The sequence below is a fragment of the Abrus precatorius genome, unplaced genomic scaffold, assembly GCF_003935025.1.
Source record: "Abrus precatorius isolate BTA unplaced genomic scaffold, Abrus_2018 Scaffold3, whole genome shotgun sequence".
NCBI classification, from domain to species: Eukaryota; Viridiplantae; Streptophyta; class Magnoliopsida; order Fabales; family Fabaceae; genus Abrus; species Abrus precatorius.
The window spans coordinates 35,047,973-35,072,802 of NW_020874373.1; the positions used below are offsets into that span (position 1 = coordinate 35,047,973).

Below are 24,830 nucleotides of genomic sequence, written 5' to 3' on the forward strand. Positions count from 1 at the left end.
ATGTCATATTTATTGTCTCTTTCTCTTTTATGACTACTTTTAAGAACAAATAAAGAAAAATTGTGTACTATGTAATCTTTCTTTCAATCTTTTTGTTTCTTTTAGGTCCTCAAAGTGAAACGAAATAGATTAAAAATTATAACTGATATATTAGAAACTACGTCTTTTTCGCTTTACATTATTTTTTATTTTAACTCTTACGTGATAAAGTTTTATATTTTGGTACTTACATAAAAATATATTTATTAATTGATCTTTGTCATCTATCAAAGTTATAACAATACTCAAATGTGATCCTTATATTTGATAATATTTTCAATTTTATTTAATCAAAAGAAATATATTTTATCCTTAAACACATTCTTTTTCCTTATAAAAACATCAGCACCATTATAAATTCAAAAATTCATTAGGAGCTAATTTGTAATTTTTTTTATGTATAAACCTAAATATATTTTTTTCATGTAAAAATTAAGGCAGGAAGCGTGTTAATTACATGTTAATTGTGACAACCAAATTTTTAATTTAACCTTAAGATGTCTCATATTCACTGGTGTTGGTTGGGATCAAGGAGAATCACCTTCTATTGTATGATTGACAACCATAAACTCAGACCAAAAATGACTCGACTTCTAAAAAAGGAACATCAATTGGACTTGAAAAATCGTTCATGTTTGGATGCTGTGTTTAAGAATTTCACTGGAAATTAAGTTTTTTTTGTTAATGAAGATTGTAAATCAAAGCAATCTAACTGTTGGTAACTTCATTTCTTTGGGAAATTACAATCTAATGGTATCCACAGCAAACGATGTGTTACCAGGCAAAATCGCTAATGGAATATTGTTCATAATACCAGACACGAGGCTTTTTCCCGCTCCAAATATCATTTACATAGTTTCACATACTTGGCTTTACGCGATCATCCAATTGTTTATCACATCATTCAGAGGTGCGATTTTATTTATATATTTCTGTTAGTGCAAAATGCCAATACTTAACGATGAGGAGTTGTTTTAACCAAAGCACATCGCAATGGATGAAAATCCAACCACTCCATTATAGTTTCTTGAACTTGCACATTTTCGTTGACCAAAGATTCCATCAGCTCCACTTGAATACTAACTACATGTATGTGTATGTATATATAACAACCAGAAATCTGCTTCATCAACAACGAAATCTCTCTCTCAAATCCTAATAACAAGACTCGTCCTCACTGCAGTACTGGTTATTGTGTGTAAAATGGCCAATGTTTTCTTACACAATCCTAACACCTACAAGGCCACTCTCTGCCTCTTTTTCCTAACTACAACCTTTTTGATTACCAACTCTGCAAGGATCCTAGATGAAGTTGAATCCCAACCTCAAGCTATAGGCAATCTACCAGGACCTGGTGCTGTCAACCCTTCAGTCACAACAGGTCCAATCAACACCATACCACAGATAGGGACAACTTTGCCAAGTGGCCAAACACCTGCAGCCACCACCATCAATCCTGCTACAGCAGACCCCGGAGATGAAGATGACAATGCAGACCCACCAGTTCCAGAAACAGAAGCTCCAGCTGCTGTCACTGCACCAGCTGAGGACATTCCCCCAGTGGCAAGTCCTACTACAGAGGAAACTCCAGAACTTCCACAGCCAGAGGCTGAAGTCCCAGCTGTTGCTGCTATAACACCAGTGATAGCAAAGCCTGTGGCGAAAGAGCCATCATTCTCTTTTTTCATGCATGATATCCTTGGAGGGTCACATCCATCAGCAAGAGTGGTGGCAGGAATTGTAGCAAACACTGACGTCACTGGCCTACCTTTCTCCAAGCTCAACAACAATCTCTTCCCAATCACTGGAGGAATCCCACTGGTTAACCCAAAGCTCAATGGCATCATCACCAACAACAATCTCCCACTCCTTGTAGGCCTCAGTGGTGCACAATCTTCCACCGTGTTCAAAAACAGTGGCACCAGTAACACAGTTACTGGCAGCAACAACCAGCCATTTGTTTCCGCTGGTAACCTCCCTGAAGGGTTTACAATCCAGAAGCTCATGTTTGGGTCGGTCACAGTGATTGATGACCAGCTAACAGAAGGGCATGAGCTGGATTCTGCTGTAATTGGAAGAGCACAAGGGTTCTACTTGGCAAGTTCATTGGACGGTACTAGCCAGACCATTGTGCTGACAATTTTGGTGCATGGTAGTGAGCATCACGACGGGGTGGAGGACACTATAAGTCTCTTTGGGGTTCATAGGACAGCATCACCAGAATCTGAAATAGCAGTGATTGGTGGGACTGGGAAGTATGAGAATGCCAGAGGATATGCTGCACTTGAGACCCTTCTAAAGGAAGACCAGCATACCACAGACGGGGTGGACACCATCCTGCATTTCAATCTCTACCTCACTGAGTAGTCGCCCCATGTAATTGGATTTCATATTTGGTGTTTGAATTTGTGTATGGTTGTTAAAATTGGCAGTGTCTCAGTTAATGCTTGATTAAGTTTGAAACAACATAGCTCATTCTGCTTCCTTTTAGTTTTTAGTTAACGTCCCTTTTTTCTTAATTTCCACATTCCTACTGCATACCGTGAGAATATTCTCCTAAACATTATTCCATATCTATATCAAAAATACCACCACCTATATGTGAATAATTATTTCCAATTAATGAAGTGGCTAATTATATTTATGTTATCAATTTTGAATACTGGCATGTAGCCCAGCTGGATGACCTGTTATTCTAAATTTTTATATAAATTACAGCAATTATGCTATACATATAAATCGTCCAAAATTTAGAAAATAAATATTAGAACTCTGAATTCATGTATATTCATAATTACAAAAAAAAAATCATAAATCTTAAACAAAACATACACGTTTATAGCAACAAAAGTCAAGGAAATAAACTTTAAGCTTAAAAGTAACAAAACATAGAAGATCTAAAAAAAAATTTCTTCATAGGAATCGTCGATCATCCTCTTCAAGTTTTTATTTTTATCACTTTCACCATTACAGTGATAGATTTCTTCTTCTTTATCATCTTAAGCTCCTTCATCAATTTCTGTGACTTCATAATCTTCTTAAATGACTTCCTTTCTTTTTCTACTTTCTCTAGAGGTTGAAGACTTTGATGAAACTTCTCTCATTCTTGTTTGTTGCTTAGTGAAGGTTAGAGATTTTTTAGCCTCGATTATATTAGCAATAGCTCCCAAGTTAAGCTATCAGAACTAAAAATCAAATCATTTTCAGCATATTCACCATCTCTACCCATTTTTTCCACTAGCCACTCGTTAATATCATAAATATCATCTAAAAGAATGGGATCAATAACATGACAACTGTCATAGTGTTCTTTTAGTACTGGGTAACGTAAATCAAGTCTTGCAACTTAATTCTATAAATTTAAATTATTTAATATTAACCTACATGTTGAAAAGTACTCCAATAATGCCGGCATCCCAATGAACCATGAGTCGAGCTCAATACTATAATATAATGTATCAGCTTGTTATGCAATTTTATGTAAATAAATTTATGTCAAAAAGAAAAATTACACTTCCACTTACCAGAAATTGTCGTGGTCCTTTGCCTTATTTCTGCTTTCAACCAAATGAAACCTCCAACACTCTTATATATTGACAATTTATTAGAAATCATATCCGCAACTTCTTCATTTTCACTAAGTCATTCAATGCATTGACGAAGTCCTTCCATCACTTCAGCATCAAGATCAATTTCTTAGTTATTTTTTTATTTTTAGAAAGAAGTAAATCCATGAGGCCTTTACATTTTCAGTTTTCATGGCAGCAGGCAAAAGGCCTAATTTGATAATGTTACTGGCCTTTTTCCACGTTGAATACTCGTAATTCCCTGCCCCTCTTCTTCGTTTTAATCTTCTTGCAACTCATTCAACTATGAATCCTTTTCTCCCATTTTTTTTTTCTCGAAGGCTTCCTTTAACATCTTAACTTAGTGGAGTTTTCTTACAGCATTGACATCTCCCCTAATTCCCATTTTGTCTTTTTGTTCTAGTGATTCCTTCGCTAGTAGTTTTTTTTACAGAAGTCACATGTGACACTCCTCCCATTGTTTAAATCTTTCAAACTGTTCCACTGCCATGCTACGTTAATGCTGTAAAAAAGCCACTGATACTAATGCTGCAGCAATAAGAGGCGGCTTTTGGTGAACCAACAGATGCGTTATTTGGTCAGGTGGAAGATGCCATAATTGTTAAACTACGGGAGATAAACAGAAAGGAGTTCATTAGTTTAGGTCTTTTAGACGAGGATGGTTCATGAAAATAAAAAGAATTAGAGAGAATAAAAAAGCTAAAACTGAACAAGGGGAAAAATCAGACAAAATGAAAATGGATGTCAAAACACAATAGTAAAAACCCAACAAAACACAAAAAGATAGGAAGAAAAAGAAGAGGACAACCTGTGAGAAAAGCTGAAAACAAACAAAAATGAAAAACAGAGCACTTGCCTGACCACACAAGCCCAACAAAGAGAGCATAGGTTTGTCAAAAAAATAAATGCAAGAACCTAACTAGGAAACATCAAGAAATGACTAGAAAGTCGTCAAACAATGGGAAGTAATTGGGTCGCACAGTGATAGGACAGAAACAATTACACAACACTGCATGATTTAACCCATTTATATTTTTTTTTAAACCAAAATCGCCAAAATACCCTTAAAAGTGTCTCTGCAACATTAAGTAGTGAGGTTGCTTTTGTGGCCAAAACATGTGCAAAACGCGAATACTCCAATTGAGTTTGTCTTTGTTGGATGATTAAAGGTCCCATATTTAGTGGGTTAGTAACAAAATAAATAGTATATAAACGAGAGCCATGAGCCTAAATTGTGAAGATATTTTAAATAAGTAAACCAAACTAAGTTATAAGTCACTTTTTTCATTAATTTTAAGTCAAGCTTATAATCAAATTATAAAATGGTATCAGAGTCAAATTCCAAACAAATAAATAGTAAATAAAAGATATAAAATAAATAAGTCAATTCAAACAAACTTTAAAAAAGAAAAAGAAAAAAAATCCTAGACAATAACATATAAAAGGAAAAACTTGAAGCAAAGGTGCAAAGTCTAAATTAAAAACAATTAAGTCACAACTAAATTAAAATAAGTTGAACTTGAGGAGAGGTTAAATAATAAAAAGTTTCACATTTGATGAATCAGTAACAAAATAAAGAATGTATGAGTATGGGTGCCATGAGTGTAAATCGCCAAAGCCTTATAACAAACACACACTGGATCGGACCAACACTCCAATCCTAATAATCTTAGCCACTGGAACAAAAAGTTGAGAATAGTCGAGCCCCTAAGTTTGAGTGAGCTTTTTTGTAACTAACCTTGCATTTCCACATTCTCATTAGCTTCGCATTTTACAGAAAACAAATTACAGCCTACTACTACTTAATATCTTCCAAATACAGTGTGTTCATAAATTGATCCAGTTCATCGTGAATCACAAAAGATGAATACTGAATAAATTGAAAATCAAAATAACAATTTCTTCTCTCTATTGAATTTGATCAAATAGAAGTTCACCTATGTGAACACAATTTTCACATAAAAAAGGAATAATCGACGTCCTTAAATAAAGGTGAGAACAGATGTTTTCAGATATTGACACTTAGATGTCCTAGCCTACAATGTTAAAGCATTACTGGTCCTTAGACAAGTAAAGAACTTGTACCACTGTAATCCTGGAGTTATTTCAACCTCAAGATTCTTTTTATGGTAATAAAGTCAATCTATCATCCTGGCACTACCTATCATTTTCTCAGAAGTCTAGTCCTGAAACATAGAATCCAAGAAAATAACATTGCAAATGGTATCAAGACAAATTATTTTTGACAAACCAAAGGTTATAAAAAAGGTTTAGGAGCTGGTGATACTAGATATAGAGATGATATCTTTCTTTGCAATAGGAGACACACTACCATCTATGATTCTAACATTTTCAATAAAAGAACAAGGAAAATAAATTTTAAACAAAGATAAAACGCTAGTCATGCAGCCAAATGTTCCTGGATCATTAGTTAAATGTTTCTGAATCAATGATCCACAAGACAATCTATGCCACAAGAATAACATCTAAAACACTAAAGATATCTTGTTATGCAATAGAACCACTAAGAATACTAAAAGATGTACTAGCCTATAAAAGTTTGATGAGTTTATCAATCTAGTCTTTATTGATAAGGTGCCAAACAGAGTTAGGCTTGATGAAATCTTACATAAACTAAAATATAGTTAAAATGGAGCTTATAAATATTAAAGAAATTATTGAAAAGGAAGAGAAAAAAGAGACATGATGAATCTATGTACTTAAACTACTAAGTAAAATATATATTCATAATAAGAATGATTAATACACAAATTAAATATGAGGATATACAATTACATATTATCATAATTAAAAAAATAAGAAAAGAGTTTGAAGGGTAAGAGAAGAGGAATGATGATTAATAAAAAAAAATTCAAATTGAAAAAAAACTTAAAAACATAGACTCAGGAGTGTTTTGTAAGGTTTATTCCTTCTTATCTAAAAATTTTCAAACAAAGTTTATCATCAAATCTATATTCCTCTTTCCTACCTTCTCCCTTTCTCTAACCAAAACTAACTCTAAAATAAGTCTTCGTATCTATGAGTAATCTTAAACTTTCAACCACACTTGACGTGAGACTCAAAACTTTGGCTCTAGGATGATGTTGGTCCTGAATGAGAGTTGTTAACACTACACAAGTCCATCTATTAAGAGTAGAAAAAAACATGCTTAACTGTATTAAGACTGTTAGAGGAACTTAGAAAATATGAAAATAATATTTTTCTATATTGAATAATGATCATACAATACAATTCCTCTTACAAGGAGGCAGTGGCACATTATTCTACAAGAAATGAAAATCACAAAATAGATAGCATATAATTAACATCATAAATGTTGATTTCCTAAGTACAAGAAATTTACATTCAGACCTTATATACATGATGCAACAAGCCAACAACAAAACATTATTTATCAACATATCTCTTAAAATAACTTTTTCTAAGATTTTTTAAAATTTTCCTCTAATTTGTTTATTAGACTAAAAGTCATATCATCTTCTCTCTTTACCAGTGTCTCTAATAGTTTTCTTTATAAGTGACTAAAGTACTTTAAACAATTTTCAATTATCTTTCTTACTATAAGTATTATTTCAATATTCTCACATATATAATCATTTCTTATCTTGTCATTTTTTATATATCATTTATTCATCTAAACATTCTCATTTCTAATCTAACTTTTTTGTATTATTTTTTTAAAATTTAATATTCACTACCATATAAGATTATTCATCATAATGTAATACGATTAAACATCATTTTCAACTTACAAATTCTTTCAGGATGAAACCAACTCCCAAGAAGTTAGATTATAAGAATTCATAATTACAATAACAATTATTATAATACTCATATATCAGAATAATTACAATAAAAAGAATCAAACCAGTTATGATAACAGATTCTTACAAGGTGAAACCAACTCCTAGAAGTTAGATTATAGAAATTCATAAACCATCATTCAATTATACTAGAATTTAAACATTTCATAAAACAAGATGAATTCCAAGAGGACATACTTTTTGAAGTGATTTTTATAATTTGATCTCGACCATATTCTTTCAAGCACACATGTGCATACGAACAAGATCTATCTAGCTTCCACTCTTCAATTAACAAATCTCGATGGTGTAAAATGCCATCAAAATATCAATAATAAAGTAGAAATACATTCTTGTATATATAAGGTTAATTTCTACCCATCACAAGTGATGAATTAGCCTTATATCACCACTCAACACAGTTACCAACAAAGTAGAAGTTCCATTTACAATAAAGTAAATTACTTCACTCTTTCGAACATAATACTTGTTATTGGTTCATTTTTTAAAAAGTTAAAAAAATTTTAAGTGATCAATTTACAAAATATGTACTTTTAAATTTTTTAAAAATGAACCAAGTATAGAAATATGTTAAAAAAACGTTCAAAAACATGTATTGATATTTCTCTTAGCAAAGTAAACATACAACCACTTCTAAAATCATAATAAGCCACATAATACAAGCTTCTAAGAAATATATTAAAGTATTTATTCAACTTATTTTATAAAACTAATTGTCAACCAAGAAAAATCCAAATCCAAAATGTTTTAAAATAATTCCTTAATCTACTTATTGTAAATCATTAGACTAAAAAAGGTAAACATCAATAATAATAAATATGTACACATTTTGACATTGTTGGGTCCCACTTTTTGACTCGATTGTGTATTGAGCTCGGTATAGCGAAAAGTAATGATTTTTTTAGTTTACATTGTATTTATTGACTTCTATAACAACTAAAGTTCGTTATATATGTACATTTGTCAGACCTAAATTCTGGAGGCAGTTCAACACACTCAGCAAGTACTTTCATTTGAATTCTCAATTGCTTTTCATTTTTATGAAGGTTTGAACAATTACAACTGTACCTATCCAATGGCAAGATACAATATCTCAGCAAATTGGTTGAAGTTAAACAGAGGCCTTAATTGTGGCAATGAATTTCAAATGAAACATATGTAAAAAGTCTAGCGACATCTTTTCAATTACTATAACCAGAACACCGGAGGGAACCACCTTGAGCCAACATAAACCACTCAGTTGGGGTTATGACAGAAGTCACAAAACAATGGGAAGAATCAGATGAGCTATGTACAAACTGTCCTTTCAGAGAAATGGCAGAATCCATGACAAGTTGTTGGACAAACAATCCATCTTCAGAAGGAACTTACATGCATAATATTAGGATTAAAAATCTGCAAAACAAAATAGAATCAACAAAAGGACGTGTGGCTGAATAAAGAATTGCAAAAGCAACAAACAAGAAAATCTGAATATAAGGCAAAACCAATTTAATCACCACATACAGAATTCTGCAACGTTGCCTTGAAAGTAAAAAACTTAAAATGCAAAGAAACCTCTGAAAAATACAACCAGGGATAAAAAGAAATGAACTGTTATGTCAAAACTCAGAATGAAAGAGACAAGACAACTTAACGGTTTACTTGGCATTTGGTTTTAAAAAATGTCAAAAACTCATTGTTTCCTAAACAAATTTTTGAAAAAAAAGAAAACAAAACAAAATGAAAACAAGGTAACATTGTTGTAATTAAAAGTGAAAGCATAAAATACTTTCTCAAATCAAATGGCCCCTAATCCAAGGCATAATAAATTGACTACTTTGTTCTTCCACATTTTGCCTTGGCAAGTGCCAAAAATTGACCTAAAAGATTAGTAAGTTTTAGGATTTATTTGTATTGAATAAAAGATTATTTCCATGAAAGGACAGAACAAGTACACACCCATATCCCCCCCAACCCCCCCACACACACGAGAGCTCCCATTTCTTGTGCTAAGCATCAATATGATACAACCGACCCAATCTGACCACTTCAACCAGAATATCAGCGAGCCCATATTCCACTAAACCATTGAGCACTCGCTCTGGTCCAAAACCAGTTTAACCCAGTTTTTTTTCTTCAATTTTTATATATTTTTTTCATTAAATTTAAAACATTTGTTGAGACATAAAGACACAAAAATTATCATTATTCTTCTATTATTGATTTTTCATCTATATGACATATAATATGATCCTTTTATGCAAATTCAAAATTTTATCAAACTTGATTTATCATGATTATATGTTAGTTTTTCACTTAATATATTATATAACATTGAGAAGTATTTAATTATCACTGGTTCAGTTCAACTATGATTGAACTAATTAACAGTGAACTAGTTTTTGTTTACACTGATTCAATAACCAATCTGTTTTTTTTTTCTTTCATGTTAGTGCTAAGTACTAACACTCAATAAATAATATATTAAAAATTTTGATTTTTGACCGAGCCCAACAATATATGATCCACATATTCAACTACACCTAGTGAAATAAAAGCTTTGTTGTTGTAGATGTACTATTAACACTCCATGAAATCCAAGAAAAAAAAACCATCTATTCCATCTATTTTACAATTAAGAACAGAATACGAAGTCTTACCCCCGAGAAAACATGTATAGTGTAAACTGCACCAGCAGGTGCAAGTTAATTCAAAGAAGAGCTAATATGGTGCAACAAGTTTACATGAAGAACAACTGTACCAGTCTAGCATACAATTAGCAATCACAGACAAATTCTGACTCTGCCAACAAATACTGAAATAATGTTACATACCAGGACTTTTGCTAGTCAGCATGTTCACATCAGGTCAGTTTTTTTTCATAGAAAAAGATACACAACTGACAACAAAGTATAAAAGTTCAGAACGAGACAAGAAATCCTACAAACAGAAAAAATGATTCAATATAAAAAATCACCAAAAACCAACAGGAAAAAGGTAAACCTCACGAAAAACCATTATCAAGAAATCAATACTAAATAGCTTACAGAAAAAGGTACAGTGTAGAGTAACACCACCAAACACCAGCCACTTCAAACTTAACCAAAACTAGATTTAGCAAGCCTCCTCAAAATTTGAGTAAGCTTAAAAAGTGAATCATGCATCCTAAAGAAATTCCCCCAGAAATCAAAGGCTATCTCTAAACCTTCATAATAATATAACAGTAACAACTGCTTCCTCTGCCTCAAACGATATAAAATTATCTTATCACTTTCTCTAAAACATTCCTAAGAGAGCTTTTGACAAAAAAAATCTCCAAACAAAAGGAGAACCAAACATGTGTTGTCACACCTAATAATGTGTATGTAACACTTGAAAAGTCCAATATTGACCAAAGGTGTGAGGCAAGATCATGGTCGCTTACCTTATTCTCCTTTCCAATCTATCAATTCACTTCGTGGTGCATACAGGGTAGCAGCCCGTTCTTCTGCCTCAGTATCATTTACTATACCCCGGCACTTTGGGAAGCCGCAGTAACAAGCAAGCCGTTCATCAATTGAAAAAAATCTGTCACATTATTTGAAGAAAGTCAGCACAATATTAAATTAGAAAGAATTATAATATATTTAGAAAGTTTAATGATACACACAACTAAAACCAATACAAACAAGAATTTTGTTTGGTTTTTTCATTGTGCATATATCAGAACTCATTTGAATAAGTAGGAAACCTATAATCATATGTAAGCTCTTCCCACTGTTTGATGTCCCTCTTAGCAAATATTATAATATGCTCATCGCCATTAACACTTATAACTCTTGAATAGCAATTCGGCTGCCCACAAACAAAAAATATATCGGTAAGCAATTAATTTTTTGTCTTCAGCAACCAAAATAAATTCACCAGTAGAATTGCAGTATTGCCAAACCAAAATCAACAGTAGAATGTTGAATTCAACCTTAGGACAAGGATACATCAATTTTAAAGCAATATACTTTCATTTGATGGGGGCATCAATGTATATTCATAGCCTTGTAGGTCTTAATCAAACTGCTCCACGGCAAATGTGAACCATCTTATGAAAAGTCATTTAATAATGCAACAAATCTGTCAATATTCTACAACAGGGCTAAGTCTTCTCAAGAATACAAATACCCAATGATAAAAAATAGAAATCCTCCAGGCACCAGAGTGTACATTGAAAAATCTATCAACTAAATCTCATATAACAATTTGAGAAGGCTGATTGAAATGGAAATTTTTAACAAGCAAAGTGGATTAATGGAAAATGTAAAATTAAGGTGAAAAGGACGCACTGCACAAGAATGATTAATTAAATGAGCAATGCTTCCCGCTCTGGTAGCATCAATGACTCTTTCATCATCAATCCGAAACATATAGGTTCCAGCACCCTGCATGAGAGAAAGAAACACAAGTTACTATATGCTGCATAAGCATGTAATTAAACATTTCAGAAGATGCGGTAATAATTCTATAACTAGATTATTCATCACCAAAGGTGCAATAGTACAAACATTCTTGTGCATGTCGACAATAAAAGGTTCAATGAAAAATATGCAGTCTCTTTTAGTTCAAATTTTCATGGTTATCAAAAATATGTTTCTTCCCATCACAAGCATTTATTAACTTGAAATGCAAACACCATGCCAGGGCAGGAGAAGGCAATGAAAAAATGCAGCCAAAACATATCTAAGGAAACCATTAAAGATTACTAGCTGATTCACCTCAAATATCATTTTCAAACAAATTAGCCATCCGACAACACATCTTATACAAGCACATTTGATAAATTAAAAATATTTACCACCAATGAATTGTATATGAAGTGCTCTCTCCGGTCAGCTATAGGAGGTCTAACAAGTTCACCAGTGTATTCAATCACCTGAATAAATAAAATCAATAAATCAGGCCTTTAAAGATGACATGCTCTAAACAAAGAAGGTTCATTCAAATGGAAAATATTCTCTTTACCATGTCTCCACCTTTATATGGATGCTTTGCAAAGATGCCAAATCCATGAATTCTTGATTTCCCTTAAATTATAAAAAATAAAAAATAAAATTTTCTAAGGTAAGATAAGATAAAATTCTCCATAGTTAATTCTCAAATTACATCTCTCCATGTGAATAATAGTCAACTTTCCACAAAAATAAATATTTTCCCTATTCCCACCAATTTTGAAAAATATTGACAGACAATTATTCCTACCAAATGCCAGCTGTTTCCGAAATGTTTCCCGCATGTACTTGTATTTTTCAGCAGTAGAAAGTATGCTGTTTGAATTGTCAGTCAGAGAGGTTTTCAGCCTTCTACAAAAGAATTTTGAGCAGACTCCTCTGCCAGAAGGCTCTGGGTTGTTTAACGATCCATGTTGGCAGTATCCACCTACTAAGTAAGGTTGATTCTCCACAAACAAACGTTTCAACGATGCAGCTGCAAGTGCTTCAGGTTCTTTTCGGCCTCTCCTGCCAAAGTAATCATATGGCTCTGCACAAGAAGATAACAGCAGACCTTATTTAGCAAATTCGTCTTTAGAAATGTAATTGAACAATTTTAAGAACTTAATGAGGAGCCAGATAGAGAGAACAAGTGCATATCAATACATGAGCTAAAATGCAGAGATAAGATCAGTCAACAGAATCTTTCCCACAAACAATGTTATCCTAAAGTGCAATCATCAAAAGACTCACCCATTACCCAATCCACCATCCATCCCCTCAAGCAATATACAATAGGGGTCCAGACACTTTCCACCAAGCTTCAATATCTCTATATTCATACACATGTACACATCCTTTTATTTTGTGTGTCAAGATGTCCTACATTAGCTAAGAATACATCAGAATACTCTTCATTAGACTTAAAGCAATCCTTCTCCTCTAAGCTAGGTTTAGGGAGTGAGTTAAGATCAATCTGCTTCCAATAGTAGTATAGTACATATCCTAATTGCCTCAAGTGGAGCCTTAGAAGTGCTAACGCAGAAAGCATCCATAACCAAATGATATAATTCACACCTCAATAAACCCAAATACACAGCATAAAAAGCTGGACAACTAAGAACTTGAGCAAGGAATAGAATGAGCAATTTTTGTACCGGAGCAAAATAATCCCTCCCATGAACTGAGAAATATGATTGATGTCATAACAATTTTGATAAGAACATCGGGCAGATATAGCCAGATACAATTTTGATAAGAACAGTGCTATACAGTATGAAATGTTATGATAGAAATAATCACAAAATCAAGGAGGGTCAGCTGCATCACTGGATTAGATTTCGATCCCAAAATAAATGGTAGCAACCATTCGTACTAGTTCTGTAGTCAATAAGTTTATACTTTAGAAGCAATTATGTTTGATAGATGGTTGGCTAGGCATTGTTCTTTTTAAAAAAGTTTTTTCACCATTCATATTTCATAGCACAGGAATATGGTTAAAAGTTGAAAAATTTTTTTGACCCTGACCAAACTAAAATGTTTACTAATATCTCAACAAATTCATTCTCACGCATCAACTCAGCTACTCTGCCAGCCTGATCCTGGCAGTCTATTATTTCCCTTTCCAAATAGCAACAAAACATTATTTGTTTAATAAACAGATTGTCAATCCAATCAAAACAAAAAAAAAAACAATTTCAAGCAATGTGATTTGACTGTCCTCATCGTTAGTCTGGTATGAAATGAAGTATATGATTTTCAAATCAGTTTAGTTGATGTTAAATAGGGAAGAAATGGAACTGAGCCAAAGATTGCACACTTCAAAATATTGAACATGAACAAGAATTGATTTGAATATAAAAGTAACAAGTCAGTAAAGTGACAAACAGCGTAACATCAAACCAATTAAAAATCACCAAACTTAATTTTGGTTACTCTTTCTTGGTAGCTGGTGCTAAGCAAGTAAACAATATGAAAGTAAGAAATTGTTTTAGTAAAACAATTGTCAAATATCATACCACTTCGAGCACAACCAGATGGATTGGGTGGTGGTTCATAGTCTGAACACTGACCAGCAACTCGAACAATACGTTCATCAGCAACAGAATGATCATTAGATGGCTGCCTATGTTTCTTGCAGAAAGAAAGTAAGCGAATGCACTGGTCTTCGTCATCATCAACAGAAAGTAGATATAACCTGTCCTCGTTCTCAAGCTATAAAATTGTAAAAATAAATACATGGATCACTAAATAATTTTTAGCTAATAATTGTATCAACCCAACACAACACACTTGAGGTCAAAACAAAATAATTTATAAAACATGAATTGGAAAAAGAGAAGGATAAATACCTCAACACAGAGACCAGCTGCACGTGCACAAAGTGGATGATATGCCACTCGACAAGAACTATTTGAACACTAAGCAAAATTGAAATTTGAAAAAAATCACAATTTAAACCCAAACAAAAAAAAAAGCTTAATATAACATACTAGTTAAGCCCTATGAATTATGTGTTATACATACATACATACATAAATGCAAGTACAGACATAGAGTGTGTATCATGTAAGAACAAGAGGACTAATATTGACCTAATCAAATATGGATGGTCAAGATTGGTTTATGTAAAATATTGAATTTGCATAGTTGTACGGTCAAGACTCAAGAGTAGCTACTCACAAGCTCTCGGCTAATATGCTCCCCCTATATATACATATACACGTAATAAAATCTTACGAAAAATAACAGTAAAATCCATGTAGGTTTTGATTGTGCTTTAGGCATCAGGTTGTTTGCTATGTTTTAGTTAACAGAGACTTGGTGCTCCATCTGTAAAGAATTACCTGCCTATATGCCCTAAACTATTATTCAATTAAAGACCCAGACCACTTACTTGGATGCAGGCACCATAAGAAACACCGCATATGCTGCATAACAACTTCCAGCGGTCCTGTTCAGATGCAGAATTTACAGAATTAAAAGAAAACCAAATGGCAAAGGAGTTGGTAAATATATGTACTAATTTAGAATCTCACAACCTAATCATTGACAAATAAGCAATTTAGTAAAAATTTAAACAAAAAAAATGATGAAAAAAAATTAGCAAAACAACTTAGAAACACAAAAACAAAACAAAATGGAAAGAATTAATAGTTATAAAGGCATACCTTACTAATTCTACTCAAACCATCAATAGGCTCCATTTTCTTGACATCAGCTAAGCATGTTTCTGGCAAAAATTATAACACCTAGTAAACATAACAAGACATAGGATTAAAAAAGAATAAATAGTCATACACAAACAAACCAGGTATCCACATGGCACAAGCCAAATGAGCCCACCGGCCATCAGTTGTAGGCTTCATTGCACCACCTAGAAGAAACACCATTAAATACTCAATGCTATATAATTCTAATTTTAAGACAGATAAATTTTAAAAGGTCTTAGCATACCTATGAGTGGACATAAGCAGCAAGGTGGGGGAGGAGCACCCGATCGACATAAGTTGCATAACCATAGCACTCCATTAACAGGTTCCAGTTCTCCATAGCATCTAGCATGAACCTAAACGAAAATTACAGTTCACAGCTAAATATCAATAAAAGTAGATTTTTAATGGTTTGTTAAGCAGTGTCACAGATGTTAAACCCATTATTAATGTTACATAATCTGCAGTAATCCAGGGGAAGAACTGCAAAAAAAAATAATAATAAATTACTGGAATCATACCATCATTCTGCATTTGTCACACTGCAGAAACAGATTGTTCTCGTACTCCTACAACATAAATAACTCGCATTTAGCATGAAAGAAACAATCAAAATATAAGCAAACAAACATTTTTATTTCCCTTGAATGAATTTGGGCCACAGGAGAGGTAAAACAAAAACAACTATGCCTTATCCCACTAATTGAGATCGGCTACATGAATCACCAGTCCTTATTGAGTTTGGTCAAAAACCAAATTTTCAAAATGTTATTAATCAAAAGACATGGAAGTAAGAAATATAAATCATAATTAAAAAAGCATGGAAGCATATAAAAAAAGCAGAAGCTCTAGAGGATTAAAGAAGGGAGAATAAACTATGTACCTCATCCATGTGGCACACATTGCACTTATCAAGGTCAAACCAGTTAATATGAACCTGTCTATAACCAAGAGGCAGGTCATTATATCTTCTGGAACCTAAGTTCTTCGAAGAAATTTTTGATTTAGACAATCCCTGGAAACAAACAACACTTCTTTCAGTAAAAATTAAGCATCAGGCACACAAGCTGAAAGGATGTGTATTATATCAAAAACAGTTGGTTGACTCAAGAACTTGAAAACAGAATAAGCAAGAGAGATTGAGAGGCTAAAGAATTATTTATAGAATATGAAAACTAAAGAATGATCATGTGAAGCCAAATACCAAGCAAAAAAATAAATAGTATAGAGAGAAGGGGAGCACATAAATAGATTGGCAATGCCTACAAAATTGTCAACTTTTTGGTACAACAACCAACCCTTATCCCACTAGATGAATTCAGCTATATGAATTGGTAGATACCATTGAACTATACCAAAAACCAAACTCTACAGTTCACCAAGTTGTCAACGGGAAAAATTACAATATTTCCTAATTAATTCCTTTAATTTCCAAAACATTGATCATGAGCTGCAGAAGAAAACAAAGAAGAGACTTACAATTAAACAACATACCTGTATAAGTTTAGCCACTTCAGGATTGGAGAAACCGAACATATCTGACCCAGATTCATAACCCTTTTCTACTCCACTTTCAGCAACAGTACCTTCAGAAGCATCCTTTTCCACTTTCTTTATCCTTTTGTATACCTGATTCCAGCAAGCAGATGGTGTATAACCATTGAACTGCATCCAAATATTAATAACAGGATTAACCCAACCCACTGATATGAGATATTCTTTTCCAGTTTCTTTTGCAAGACAAGGGAAAAACAAAGTAAAAAAAAGTAAGGTAAGTTAGTTAAGTAATTAAACAATTAGAAACACATAAATCCTGCTGTTGAAGTGGCAAACTGTGTGTCACCATAGATCTTAATACTTTTGTCATCAGAAACAGAAAACTACACAAAATAAAAAAGGAGAAAAAAAAAAGCTGAGATATGTCAATGAAGGTGAAATCAAGATGTTCATAGGAGATATTTTCCCTCTCCCCCCCCCCCCCCCAAAAAAAAAAAGAGACTACAGAAGTATAAGCATTAGACGATTCAATATCAAATTATCAGAGAAACAAAAGTCTATTGGTGCATAATCATTTCTTATAGAAAAAACCAACCTGCTCACTACCATCAACTGTCACTCTAAAAAGTGGTCGGAGTTTGGATTCTGGATCTCTCAACACCTCCATCTTGTAAGGGACAGATACTTTAGGGTCTAAACAACCAAAAGGAAGAAAATAGAAGGAAAAAAAAAATACAGAATCAGAACTGCTAGAACTAAGATAGCAAATATGAATGATATGATGTGTTTGACAATTTTTAGAACATTCAAAAAAATCAAACAAAAGAATATGACGTGAACATCCCAAAAACAATAACAACAATAATATAAGCTTCACCGGAAACTGAAGTGAACTTCCTCACTGCTGTGTACCCTTCAGGCCAGATGAATCTTCCATCTCCAAAAGATGCAGAATCTTCAACTATTTTTCCTGAAAAAAATAAAGGTTAACATTCCTGTGGCAACATTGTCCATTTGCTGTCACCATATTGTCCATAACCAAGAAGTAATACCAAAAGAGAGGGGGGGGGGGGGGAGGTGGAGAGAGAAGAGAGTAACACTACTTGCCAATATATAAGTAAAAAATATGCATGCAATCAATCCAGAGAGTATTTTTCTGCATTTGTATTTATCAGAAAGAAGATAAATTTTCATTAAAAACAAGATATACTGTACAGTATGACTTGCTTATTCTTGAATATAAATTACATAATGATATTCAAGAATTTAAATTTGATCCAATATCAGTGTACAGCTTTGTACACTATCAGTTGAATTGAAATATTAAAGGTTATGTTTGGAATCTGGATGGCTGTCTTGGAAATCAAAGAGGGAAATCAGATAATGTAACTAAGTTGCAAGATTTATTTTAAGGTCCAATTAGGGAAAAGAAAAGTTACATAAAGAAATTCTTGAGAACATAAAATACTAATAATCATGAAAATTACCAAGATTTAGAATTTGCATGTCTCCTACTTCATAGGGAAAAGTTTCAGTGTTCTCCTGTGCTGGCCATATCCCCTTGTCATTCAAACAATCATCACCTGAATCTGTACATCCTTCAACCTCTCCACTTACATTGTTACAGTCATCAGCTGTACATCTTTTCTGCAACTCTAGCATCTCTAAAGGAAGCTTCTGTTCACTTAAGTACCTGTTTGAGTGAAATAATTGCAAAACCAACAAATTTGAGCAACCATTTGAAAATTCTTCAATTTTGAGAATCAATGCAGAGAATTTAAAAAATCAAAAAGCTACGTTACAGAGAATGACTAAGCATTTTAATTTAAGCAGACTAAGGCATATGCATGGATGATGCAGGTCAAAGTTTTTGGGACACAACACCTTAAGAATTACCCTTGACTGAACCAAGACCACAAGTCAACAAAGTTGAAAAAATCAAGTCATCAGCCAAACAATTAAAATATTAGACAAGTTGAAAAAATAAAGCCATTTTTAGGTTTATAGAAATGAGAATCAGTCAATCAAACTTTCTTCCTCAGTTTAACATGTTTATTTATATTCCACAATGCAATTTTGTTACGATAGCCACTCTAGCACTACAACAACCTAAGATAGAGCAAAACATAAAAATTAGCACCAAAAATGTCCACAAACAATTGGAATAGCAACATATTAATGTTCGCAATTTTTTATGTTCTACTTAATAAATATGAGAACAGACGAAGAGAAAAGGCATGATTAACATTACCTTTTAGCCTCTTCTAAACCCTCAATAAAACTATGTTTCTTGCATTTTGAGTGTAGATCAGTAAGAAGTCCACTGAGAAATGATTTCACCTGTTGCAGTCTAACCCTGGAAAAAACTATTGTATAAAGACAACAGTCTCTCACAAAACATGGAAAACAAATTTTTTTCTTGGTTTTCATATAATATTAAACCTTGCAAAGTCATGGGTGCCAAAAAATTGGACAGGAACTGATCTTCCTCCTATATATGTTTTTAAACCCTTACAGTTGCTAGCAAGCAATTCATCCAGAACAACAGCTGGCCACATTGCATGACCTGCAAAATAAAAAGATATAACTACTATAACTGTTACAAAATTAACAAGATTTATCTAATAGTAACCAAAAATAAAAGTAACAACCAGAAAAGGCATTTTGAAGTAGGCAAAGTCTGGTCTCCCTAAATAGAAAAGATATAAATATAAAAAAGTATACAACAATGATAAGATTACAAATTTTCTTATGTTTTTCTTTGTTGTATGTTGTGTGTTTTGTATAGACATTGAGGAGGATAAGACCTTTCAGCTCTTAGAATTTCTCTTTCATCAAAAAGCTTAAAAATTTAGTTCACTAATGTTTAGATACATAGTAGGTAGCTTAACCACCAGAGGCCAAAATCCGTCTCAGCAAACAAAACCAATCTACAGAACTAAACATGGTAACAATGATTGGACAATTAATATTCAAAATCCCATCAGGTGCGCAAAATAAAAAATTTCTGTATAACAAATAAATAAAAATAAAAACACTACACCTCTACCTAAAGCGTTCTTTCAGTCCCTAACAAGACAGACCATTTCTTAAAAATCAAAGAAGGCAAGATATCTGACAAATACAGCATCCATACATTCTATGAAAGTTATATTCACATTGCTCTAGCATATGCCTTTTTTCAACACAATGTGATCCAAGAACATATGTGTCATTTCCTAAATGTAATTAATCCAATTTAAATTTTCAAAACAATTACAAATGAAGATTAAAGAAAAATCTTAAAACTGTTGGAATGCTTCAGCATGTCTCAACTTTTAATGTGCCTCACAATCCAAAAGAATTTTGGGGGACGAATTATTTCATTTTTTGATCTAGAATAAATAGCTTCAATAAATTATGATGCACATAGTGGAGACCATTTACAATGAAAACCCACTAGAAACACTGACAAAATCTATAACAACGTACCAGAAAATACAACATTTTAGTTTCTTGACCAACCATCAGGAGAAGCAAATGCAAAAGGTACACTAATCAATAGAATAAATGAAGTCGCAATCAATGCAAAAACAGCCATGCTAGCCAAAAATGTTTCTTTAGAACCAATACTTAACATAAATTATCCTCTTTCCTAGTAAAGGGGCAAGAGAGATTCGAAAGTAATGAGAATATCATAATATTATTTCCAAAGCAATAAACAAAAATTTGCAGTTTGCAGTGGTAAATGAATGTGTGGTTGATCAAATAAAAACAAGAATAATTAATAACAGAAGTTATTTAAATTCAGATTGTACTCAAATTCTAAAAAACAGGATAACAATTCAAATAAAGATTTGCGCAAAAAACCATTTGCAAATGGAACAACATAACAAGATTGAGCACAAACCAGTTAGCTTGGCCCATATGATATCCCCTGGCTCAAAGTCTTGACAATCATCCAAACTTGCAGCCAATGCAAGCATCTCTTCAATGTCATAATCAGAGACATTACTGTCACGAACTTTGGCATAATTCAATTTTAAACGTTTTGTCTCATCACGGGAAACATGGAATTTTACATTTTCATCTGAAAGAGTTAAATTTTCCTCGTCGCCGTCGTCATACTTGACCTGCATATAATTTTGAAAAAAGGATGAAATTGCAAATATCAAGTCCAATATTGTTATTGGTAAATACAGATAGATCATAGATGCACCAAAATTTTGTTTGAAGCGATTCAAATCAATCAAATAATAATTTAGATAATGGAGGGCCATACGTGATGAGTCTTAGTTTCCTTATCGTAACCTTTGACATAGCCAGTGTATGATCTTAAATCTATGGGCCAATAAACCTGCAGAAAACAAGGTCTGACAATAATAAACTGTATTTGTATGAACTGATTCAGTGGAATGAACATAAAACTAACAATAACCCAAAGGTCACAAAACATTGCCTTGCATCGCAATCCGACAAATGCCTCCGGATCAGCATTATCAAAACTCAACCTGCAATAATTGCAATTAACATCCATGTCAGGTGTTTTACCACCATGCAGAAATCATAAATCAACTAAACAAAACCTCATTAGCCCTATCCACAGAACTAAACATTTTCCATTTCCCTACATATTTAGGCAAAGCTCAAACTCGTGGAGCTTTCATTCCTTCAGTCCAAACAAACACTGTATTTCCTAAAAAAACAATAAAATAAAAGCAGATACACAGAATTTTCCATTTCCGCAAGTGAGATCTAACAAGTAAGATTTTCTCCTCCCTACCACTCAGAAATCATAAACCAAGGAAACAAAACACAAGCTAAAGTTCATATTCACTGAGCTTCTCTTTCTAGAGTCCAAACAAGCAACCCAATTGAAAACCCCACAAAATTCCAAAGCAGACCCACGAATTTCCCAATCCTACAAGTGTAACAACATTTTCTCCTAATAATGCACCAGAAACAAAGTGAGAAAAGTGAATTACCCCAACCATCTCTTCACGGAACGAGATTCAGGCAGCAACTTGGGTAACTTCTCCAAGGAACCACACTTAACGTTCCCAGCAACCACAGAATTCCCCAATTGGCCGCGACATTCCCTCAATCGAGGCCCATCGACGCTCCCAATCGCAGTATTCAAATCAACGCCCAACTTCTCCAACTCAGTGGTCCCAGTTTTCCTCTTCTTCAGCAACCTCCTCTCGCCATCAGATTCCTTGTTCACGGACTCAACCCGACCCGCGGGCGAATCGCAAAACGACACCGTGGGAGAGAAACGCCTCTTGCGCCGGCGAGAGTAGACATAAATGAGAGGTGGCTTGGGAAGCGACAGCGACGGCGTGGTTTTCTTGTTGCTCTGATGATCGAGAGGCTGCGCGTTTTCGGTGTGGTTGAAATGGTTGAGAGTGAGCTTGCGAGCCTTGACCTTCTTCGACATGACATTGGAGGAGCCACTGGCGGTGACGCGGCAGGGTGACGTGGCGGAGTAAAGGTGATCGAGTGGAAGGTAGCGAATGGGAGTGCCGCGCGTGGTGTGCACGTCGATGTTGGTGTCCTCTTCTCCGCCGCCAGCTTCTGGGAATGCTGCTTCCATTGGCGAGAGAATAGCGAAATTGGAGAATGTTAGGGTTTTTGAGAGAAAGAGAAAGCGCAGTGATGGACTTTGGAGGGAAGCTTATTCGCCAAATAATTCTGTTTCCCGCCCTGTGGAGACAGAGACTCCTCCCACTCTCTCTCTCTCTCTCTCTCTCTCCTTCTTCAAAGTGCAGCTCTTGTTTGTTGGGCACACACCTTAGCTTAGCAATAAGGAATCGCTTATCGACGATTGTGAGATATATCTTACCCTCCTATTTCCTATTTCCTATTTCCTATATCCCTAGCACACACGTGACAACCTTTTTATTCTGTCTTCATCTTATTAATCCAAATTAGGATTAACGCAGGTTTATGTGAATTTCATTTATTAATTAAAACTGCATTCGAATAAGGGTGTGCATGTACTGTTATTAGCGTTAATGTGCTGATGTCTCTGTGACTCTGCTCTATACATCATACATGCACTTTTTTTTCACAAGTAGATCAATATTCAAATTTTAAATTTTAGTTCAGTTAACATTGGTTAATATTTAATGACTTTAACCAACCATCTTTAAACACGAGCATGTTCAGGGTTTAGTTTTTTTTTATCTTGCCAAGTGAAACTTTTAACTGTTGTCTGTTTTTTAATTCAATGTTGTTTTTTCTTGTTTTTTATTATAATAAATTTTGTATTGTTACTAATTATAATGTTCACACTTCACACGATTTGTTAAATTTTGAAATAGTCATGTGCTGTGTTTTATTTAATTACTTGAAAATTATAAACCATTTCAATGAAACTTGTGTAATGCATGTAAAGATTATTAATTACTTGAAAATTAATCTATTTTCAATTTAATCTAGTATATAGAATTTTAAAATTTAAATCAAATTAGACTTGAAATTTAAAAAATTGCAATTTAAAGGGATGTTATTTAATGAGTCGAGTGTAAGTGTGAGATTACTGTGATAATGTATGAGCTTGTGTCATAAAATTTGAGAGTTTAGGAGTCCAACATTAAAAAAATAAAATAAAAAGAACGAAGACTTTAGTCATGATATTAAGTTATAACATTGACAACATAATTTAATAATATAAAATCTTTTAAACATTATTATTAATAATAAATATCTCATTTTATTAAATAGGATTAATTAAGTATAATTATTTAAAAATATAAAAATTATTTTAAAATTTCAAAAGTAAAATTCAAGTTTAATTACAAAACTATCCATCCTTTTTTTTTTTGACAAAGTATATAAAAATTCAAAATTTAAAATTCTAGTTCAAATTAAAATTGGTTAATATTATAATCATCTTAAATCAAACATGAGCATTTTTAGGGATCAGTTTTTTTCTATCCTGTCAAGTAAGTGAAATAATAATTACTCTTTAAAAATAAGTTTTTAATTTTTGTATATAAAAAATCACGTTTGAATTAATGTGAATTGTTGTAGGTGTGAGATAGTTTTGGCAAATGTGTGACTGTGTGAGCTCTAGTCAAAATATTTAAAAAAAAAATAAGTAAAAGGGATTAAGACTTTAGTACAAATATAGTACTACATAGAGGTATTTTACAGGGTTATTATTATGTTATAATATGTGACAACAATATAATGATTATGGAACCAAAGTTAATAGTTATTTTGTTGCATATTTTGAAAAAGAAAAAAGTGTTGTAATTTATTTTTATAACTAAACGTGTGAACTTGAGTCATATGATCTGAGAGCTTAGAAGCCCAACATTTTTAAAAAAAGTAAAAGGAGTTGAGGGCTTTAGTTATGATACTAAGTTATAACACTGAGAATCTTAAAAAATATTTTAAACATTATTATGAATAATAATGATCTCATTTTACTAAATATAATTTTAAAAAAATATAAAAATCATTTTAAATTTTTCAAAAAATAAAATTCAGGTTTAATTAAAAAACTATCCATCTTTTTTTGACAAGGTAAATCAAGATTCAAAATTTAAAATTCTAAGTCAAATTAAAATTGATTAATGTTATAATCATCTTTAAATCAAAACATGAGCATTTTTAGGGATTAGTTTTTTTTTTATCCTAGTGAAATAATAACTACTCTTTAAAAATATTTAATTAGTGTAAATTGTTGTAGGTATGAGATAGTTTTAACAACGTGAGCTCAAG

The 24,830-nt window shown here is 32.8% G+C and overlaps 2 protein-coding genes across 5 annotated transcripts; one reads left to right on the forward strand and one right to left on the reverse strand.

The window, feature by feature from the left end:
- The first annotated feature begins 1,242 nt into the window (after window positions 1-1,242).
- On the forward strand, window positions 1,243-2,406 carry LOC113863814 (dirigent protein 9-like). The gene has a single exon (XM_027497535.1). It carries the CDS (start codon window positions 1,243-1,245, stop codon window positions 2,404-2,406), a length of 1,164 nt encoding a protein of 387 aa, XP_027353336.1.
- Window positions 2,407-2,782: 376 nt separating this feature from the next.
- LOC113863947 (histone-lysine N-methyltransferase ATX2-like) lies at window positions 2,783-22,903 on the reverse strand. 4 transcript variants are annotated; one of them, XR_003504577.1, is made up of 26 exons: window positions 22,085-22,752; window positions 21,559-21,610; window positions 21,382-21,456; window positions 21,010-21,232; window positions 19,563-19,686; window positions 19,372-19,476; window positions 18,608-18,813; window positions 17,998-18,090; window positions 17,716-17,813; window positions 17,118-17,288; window positions 16,507-16,638; window positions 16,145-16,192; window positions 15,868-15,979; window positions 15,722-15,787; window positions 15,582-15,643; window positions 15,308-15,364; window positions 14,763-14,831; window positions 14,430-14,625; window positions 12,683-12,961; window positions 12,446-12,507; window positions 12,279-12,356; window positions 11,770-11,865; window positions 11,184-11,287; window positions 10,878-11,020; window positions 8,688-8,866; window positions 8,450-8,539 (listed from the first exon to the last, which is right to left on the reverse strand). XR_003504577.1 is itself a non-coding variant. In XM_027497750.1 (25 exons), exons 1-24 carry the CDS (start codon window positions 22,690-22,692, stop codon window positions 10,879-10,881), a joined length of 3,258 nt encoding a protein of 1,085 aa, XP_027353551.1. In that variant the 5' UTR covers window positions 22,693-22,752; the 3' UTR covers window positions 2,783-4,232; window position 10,878. The 4 variants fall into 4 exon arrangements, 2 of the variants coding, with proteins under 2 accessions (XP_027353551.1, XP_027353550.1); XM_027497750.1 differs by lacking the exons at window positions 8,450-8,539; window positions 8,688-8,866 and adding an exon at window positions 2,783-4,232; XM_027497749.1 differs by having other exon boundaries at window positions 8,357-8,866; window positions 22,085-22,903.
- Window positions 22,904-24,830: the final 1,927 nt, after the last annotated feature.

Bases quoted from the DNA above. Each gene is read 5' to 3' on its own strand.
- LOC113863814 (XM_027497535.1), top strand. From the start codon at position 1,243: ATGGCCAATGTTTTCTTACACAATCCTAACACCTACAAGGCCACTCTC.
- LOC113863947 (XM_027497750.1), bottom strand. From the start codon at position 22,692: ATGGAAGCAGCATTCCCAGAAGCTGGCGGCGGAGAAGAGGACACCAAC. The intron at 17,289-17,715 runs GTTGGTTTTTTC...ATTTGGATGCAG, and splicing joins CAGTTGATGGTAGTGAGCAG to TTCAATGGTTATACACCATC. The intron at 12,508-12,682 runs GTAGGAATAATT...TTATAATTTAAG, and splicing joins TCGGAAACAGCTGGCATTTG to GGAAATCAAGAATTCATGGA.